Here is a 6,256-nt window from a genome sequence, read left to right as displayed (position 1 = left end):
AATTCACCACAGATGCTTCCTGAGCTGCTGAATGTTTCGATTTCCTCTGAATGAAAGATGCTGAAAATCCGAACAAAAAGCATGAAATACTGGAAACAATGAGCAGGTGAGGTAGATCCTGTAAAGAGAAACAAAGCTGGCGTTTAAGCTCCGAAGCTGTATTACTTACTGCAAATACTGCCCAACCTGCAGCGTGAGCGCAGCAGCTGCCGTACGTGTAAAGTTTTAGGCTGTCGAACTCTGACCTAATTCGTAAAGCGTGCAGATACTGGAATCTCACAAGACGGTTTCAAGACAACTGTCATTTATATATTGTTTTAAAACATAGCAACCAGTAGGAAATATCGGTGGAAACTTTACAGCATCTTTCTTTCTTTCTGTCCCCAAAAACGGTGATTATTTTGTTATAACACCCTTTTCCCTCTCTTGAGCACCAGGCCGCTTTCACTATCAGGTCCAAATAGTTTATCTATTTTTTGGATGGACCATTTAACTATGGAAACGTCGTAACCATCGCTTGCCTCTTAATCTTACACACACACACACACACACACACACACACACACACACACATCATCTCCACAAGAAATCACGCAGACAGCAACTGGAACCTGGGACAGTAGCAGCCCTTCCCTCCTTTAAGCCTTAATGCCAAGTTGAATGTTAGGCCTTATTCTTGATAATTGTTAAAATAACCAGACTCAGTGGTGACCGAGAAGATACAGCACATTCTCACCACACAGCTACCACCATGCGATATCGAGATAAACTATCTGGGCCATTAGACAAGCCACATTTTTTTTATATCCCAGATACGGAAAGACCACTATTTTGACCTTAGTTCTCATAATAGTTCATTAGATTATCACTAATGTCCTGAATTATACAGTACTTACAAAAATCACTTGAAAGGCCACACAGTTCAGGCACTGAAAACATTTGGAGTGTGCATTTCCCAACAGTCTGATTGATTTCCTATCGTCACAGTCCTCAGTGAAGCAATGAGCCTCCCGCGTGCGTGCGCTCTGTCGCGCGTCTGCTTCCATTTTTGTTTAATATTTGCCCAGATTTCCAACACTGATGCATCAGTTCAGAGGCGGTTTCTTAATTGGCATCCTCCTGTATTAGTTTTTAAGATTCGCATTTCTTTTCCCTTTCAGTCCCATCCAAAATGCAACAAGATGTAATGTTGGTTCACTCTGGACAATTCTAAAAAATCTCATCTTGGAAATAAAAATTACAGATCCACAATGCGGTGTTATTACGCCAGGAACTCTTAACAGAGTCCATTTACTTTGGAACTTGCCACTGTTTCGGGCTCTAAGTATCCAGATGCATCATAATGCAACTTTAACACAGGATAGAAATTGATTCAGCAGACTTGTTGGATCCTCGAGAAGAAATTTATGACTAACAATTTCCTGTACTGGTTTCGGTACTTTTCCTTTAATTTAAATCCACTCGACTGTTATAAGACCGATGCAAACATACAGAATACTTCAACTTTCATTTTATCCTCAAGAGTTCCATGATTTTATACATTTACATTTTGCTCATGTACACTGTTAAGGCTCCTGTTGGTTAATGTCCTTACACGTTTATTGCCTGTCTCGTGAGAATCGTGTTACCCGAAGATGTATATAGTTTAAATGTATGTAGTAATGGTACAATAAATACAAATAGTACTTGTGACTAATACACAGAAATTGACGTATTCTGCTGTGAATGTACTTGGCTGCTTTAGTGGCATATGCAGTTAATTGTAACCACTTGTCAACAGCCTACTTTTGACTCAAGTCCATCAAACTACAGTCCATCTACATATAAAATACTGTTCAGACTTAAAGGGCTCTTCTTCGCAACAGTAGTCCTGATTAGCCCACAGTCCGTCTACGAAAACCGAGCCATTGTCTACGAGGTCGTCCTATTGTCAGCAAACTAATCCCATAACGAAACCCATTAACCAGCCAAAACTCCCAGTTATCCTGTTGTTTTCAATCCAGGAAATCGAGCCCTGTAATTTAGTGACTTTAAACAACCACGTTTCTCAGTATATTTTTTAACTGAACATAAATAATTTTCTTTCATCATCAAAATCTAATTATGCATATTTCACATTTGGTACAATTCGAACATGTACATTTCAACACAATACCACGCATGTAATATCCGTTATTAGTACAAGCATAGCCAGCCAGTAGGATACATCTACATAACGGCACTAGTTATTTCGACAACAAGCTAAACATAAGTCATTCTAAATATTTTAGGTTTGACGTGTGATGCGTAAAGGGGAAAGGTGTTGAATCAACGTATTCCGGCCCGGTCGTTTCCTTACGCTTCGACATGCAGCTGTATTGGATAAAAGCGTGACAGTACTGGGCTTTATTCTCCAATTGGTCATTTTATAACCAAACGCCCGGTGCGCTCCACCACTGCCAAATTTCGCTAAGTGTTTCTCCTGGGTGCCGAGGAGGCGGACGCCCTGTTATTTCCTGACCCGTTGGTGTCGGGCCGATATTTGAGCCAGCAGATTACCCATGTGACAACCACAGAGAACAAGGCCAGGATGCTGGCCACCGACAGACAGATGGGGCCGACGGGCGAGGGCGAGATGTTGTAGTGATTGACGAAGATCAGGCCGGTGAAGAGCAGCACCACCATAGAGAGGAAAGAGAAGACGACGCAGACACAGCCAGCGGTCAGAGCGGCCCTCTTACAATTCTGGCAGCTCTCGTAGGGCGCCGAGGGTCCCGGGGACTGGCGGCTGCCTGCTGCCGCCGAGGGGGTCGCTATCTCGGGCGGCAGAACAGGGCTGGACTGCTGCTGCTGCTGCTGCTGCTGCTGCTGCTGCTGATGGTGATGCTGTCGCTGCTGGTTGAACCGATGTAACTGGGGCGTCGGAGGCAGCGCGTCCTGAGGAAGCGGGTCGGCGCCCACGTAGAGAGGGAAAGCCTCGGTGACCTTGGTGTTATTGGGCAGGTTATGGATCCTGTAGTCAGGCACGGCTGTCTTGTGCCGGCAGATAGGGCAGGCGATTCTCCATGGCCGGTCCTCCCTGACGTGAAGTGTGGTCAGGCACTCCTCGCAAAACGTGTGCAGACACTCTAGGATCTTGGGCGCTCTTCGATCCAGGTCGAAGTAATTGTAGCAGATCTTGCACTCGTATTCCTCGTACAGGGTTGTTGCATCCGCTGCCGGTAGACTTGCCTCCGCCTCTGCCATGACATCTTAAAATAAGCGTGGGGGTAACAGGGGAGAGAACAAAAAGATAACAAATCTTGTTTTTTTAAAAAACCATACACCGAAACACTCACATCAGTGGGATTGGCTCCTTTTTTTCCTCTCTCTCCCTCTCTCTCATTTTTTGCTGTTAATACAACACAATCCCGTTCGTACAGCCCTGCATTTTGTGCTGTCCCTTTTAATAATAAAACCAACCACTCGGCTTTGACGCGAAGACAGGGAGGTGATGATGTAATCTGGCGGCTGCAATGCGAGATTCCTGAATCGTTCAGGCTAAGACCGGTTGCAAAGGAAGAGAATGAAAAAAAAATCCAGATAACCTTTCTTTGTTAGTTCTGCTTTCGCTCATGCTCAAGGGCATTGAAATAATACTTGATTCGTACAAGTGGAAGAAGAATAGAGACGCAAACAAGTGAAGCACTTGAAACAGAATTCGTAATTGCATATCTACTGTATATATTAAAAATACTCAGTTTGGATGGAATTTTATATCTGACCTCTGCCGGATTAAATAACAATTGGCTAAGTCAATTGGTCAACGTTCTAAATTATTGCATTTTTCTGATTTTTCTTCTCGTCGTTATAATATACCACAAAACAGTAATATGAGAATATTGGCTGTTTTGTAAATCCAGTATCTCAGATTACGTTATGTTATTGAACATATAAGTGGATATATACGTATAATATCACAACACAATAGATACTGGTCAATTTTGCCACAGTTGTCATCATTAGTATTCGAAGTTGTTAAACTTGGGACACCATCTATGTTATCCTAGGTAAACTAGCTGAAATCTCAACTACTAGAACAATGCTGAACACTGGTTCAGAAGCAGAATGCTCACGACTGGCCCCTGGGATTGATGTGCTCTCAGAACCAGTAACTATCAAAGGCCCGTGGGAAATACAGGGCTAGTAATCTAAGGAGGCAAACCGTGTCTTCTAACAATTCTACAACAAAATATGCTAAGTTACACCTAACCATAACTGCCTTAGCATTTCATAAACAATAAATAACTATTATGAAGACAATTGGTACGCAGTCTACCTGTTATTCTAAACAGTCTCACAATCCATCAGTGAGATACTGGGTGTGAAATATGTACCGTTTTCAAAATCTGTTGCAATTATTTGCCCAGATACCTCCCAAACCCACTGTAAAGAATAAGGCAATAGACACTTGGAACACCATCACCCGGAGATTCCTGTCCAAGTCACACACTGTTCTGACTTGAAAGTGTTTTGCTAATCTTTCATTATCTCTGGGTCTAAAACTTAGAATTCCTTATCCAACTACAATGTGTGCAGTAATCCAAGAATATGGTTCATCACCACCTCCTCAAGGGCATTTGAGAATCTTAAGTAAATATTGGCCTTTTCAATATGTCAACATCCTGCAAATGAATAGAATATAATTTTAGCTGTCACTTTAAGATCCCACAGGGAGCAGTGAAAGGAATGATAGGTTGATTTTGTTTTGGGTAGTGTTCGTTCAGGATAAGCAATAGCAACAACAATTATGTCTATGTATGGTCTGGCATTAACAGGGCATAACATTCCTAAACATTGCACAGCATAATTGCAAAATTTGAGACTCAACCACTTTGTATGAATGACTATAATTTGGTTTTAAGGAGTGTCATTAAGGAAGAAGGGGGATGAGAGAGTTTTGGAGTTCAGAGTTTCTGCCCTGAAGGCACAGCCACCAGTGGAGCTGCAGCTGTACCTGAGACTGATCAAGATGTAATGTGTAGAAGTAACACAGATATTTTATAGCTTGTGGAAATACAGAATCTGATGGGGTGTGTGGCAGGAGGGTGGGTGTTGGAGCTGTGGAATCAATAGACAGGTAAGAAAACAAGAATAAAATTTTTTTAAGTAAATTTGGTATAGAGCAGGAAGCTCAGAGTGGGTGAATGGAGGGCATGGTACAAGCAAAGATGTAGATAGCAGAGATCTGTCTGATTATATTTCAAGAAAGGCAATGGACACACTGGTTTATGGAATAATAACCAAATCTAGAGATAACAAAATGGATGAAGATTTCTGCAGCAGATGAGCAGAGGTGTGAGGAACAGAGCTGGATGTTGTTAATGATTGAAAGGTTCAGGATGTTAGTGTTAACATACTATCTGCTTAGAAGCTCATCACAGAGACAGCTTGGATGCCAAGTCTGCAAACAATCTGCTTCACCCTCAGGCAGTGACCAGGAGGAGATGTGTAATCAATGGCTAAGACATGGAGCTTGCATCAGAAGCAAAGGGCAATGGATTTGGATATCCCTTGATAGTGTAAGGGTTCCCAGGCTACATAAGAGTTCCAATCTCGAGAACTGTCTGTAAAGCTGAGCATTATGTAAGTCAGAAACACTCATTTTTGAACAAATTGCACTGCATGCATTGCCAATAATTCTTTCATTTTGTAGTATATTTATCCTCGCACTACCTGTGGTTAAACTACTGGAATACCTACAGATTGCAGTTCTTAATGTGCACCACAAAATATGATTATTACTACTAACTTGAAATTGCTAAAGCATTTATAGGAGATTATGCATAAATTTGGACTTCCATAAGTCAGCTCTTCTGTTGCCCGGGTACTGCGTGTGTTTAGATGGGGGCAATATAGAGTCATTGAGTACAACACTGAAATCTTCCAGCCCAACTAGACCATACTGCCCAATATATCCCATTCTGCCTAGTCCCATTTGCCTGTGTTGGCCCATAACCTTTCCAATGTTTCCAATTCATGAATATGTCCAGCCATCCTTTAAAAGTTATTATTATACCTACCTCAACCACTTCCTCTGGCAGTTGATTCCACATAGATACCAGTCTTTGTGTAAAACAAGTTGCAACTCATGGTCCTTAATTTTTTTTCTCGCTCCTCTCAAACCTATGTCTTCTAGATCATGATTCCATAACCTTGGGAAAAGACTGAGCACATTCACCCATCTATGCACCTCATTACTTTGTACAGCTTTAGGTAATAAGCCCATGCATCATTA

The 6,256-nt window shown here is 41.9% G+C and overlaps 1 protein-coding gene across 2 annotated transcripts; it reads right to left on the bottom strand.

The window, feature by feature from the left end:
* Positions 1-1,488: 1,488 nt before the first annotated feature.
* Positions 1,489-4,245, bottom strand: LOC132379615 (E3 ubiquitin-protein ligase RNF183). 2 transcript variants are annotated; one of them, XM_059947743.1, is made up of 2 exons: positions 3,318-3,771; positions 1,489-3,230 (listed from the first exon to the last, which is right to left on the bottom strand). In XM_059947743.1, the coding sequence occupies exon 2, from the start codon at positions 3,223-3,225 to the stop codon at positions 2,449-2,451; it is 777 nt and encodes a 258-aa protein (XP_059803726.1). In that variant the 5' UTR covers positions 3,226-3,230; positions 3,318-3,771; the 3' UTR covers positions 1,489-2,448. The 2 variants fall into 2 exon arrangements, 1 of the variants encoding a protein (XP_059803726.1); XR_009507495.1 differs by having other exon boundaries at positions 3,084-3,218; positions 3,318-4,245.
* Between the last annotated feature and the right edge of the window lie 2,011 nt (positions 4,246-6,256).

Source organism: Hypanus sabinus, chromosome 2 (genome assembly GCF_030144855.1).
Source record: "Hypanus sabinus isolate sHypSab1 chromosome 2, sHypSab1.hap1, whole genome shotgun sequence".
Lineage (NCBI taxonomy): Eukaryota > Metazoa > Chordata > Chondrichthyes > Myliobatiformes > Dasyatidae > Hypanus > Hypanus sabinus.
This window is presented reverse-complemented; position numbering and strand designations above follow the sequence as displayed.

Coding starts and splice junctions, on each gene's coding strand:
- LOC132379615 (XM_059947743.1), bottom strand. CDS start 3,225: ATGGCAGAGGCGGAGGCAAGTCTACCGGCAGCGGATGCAACAACCCTG.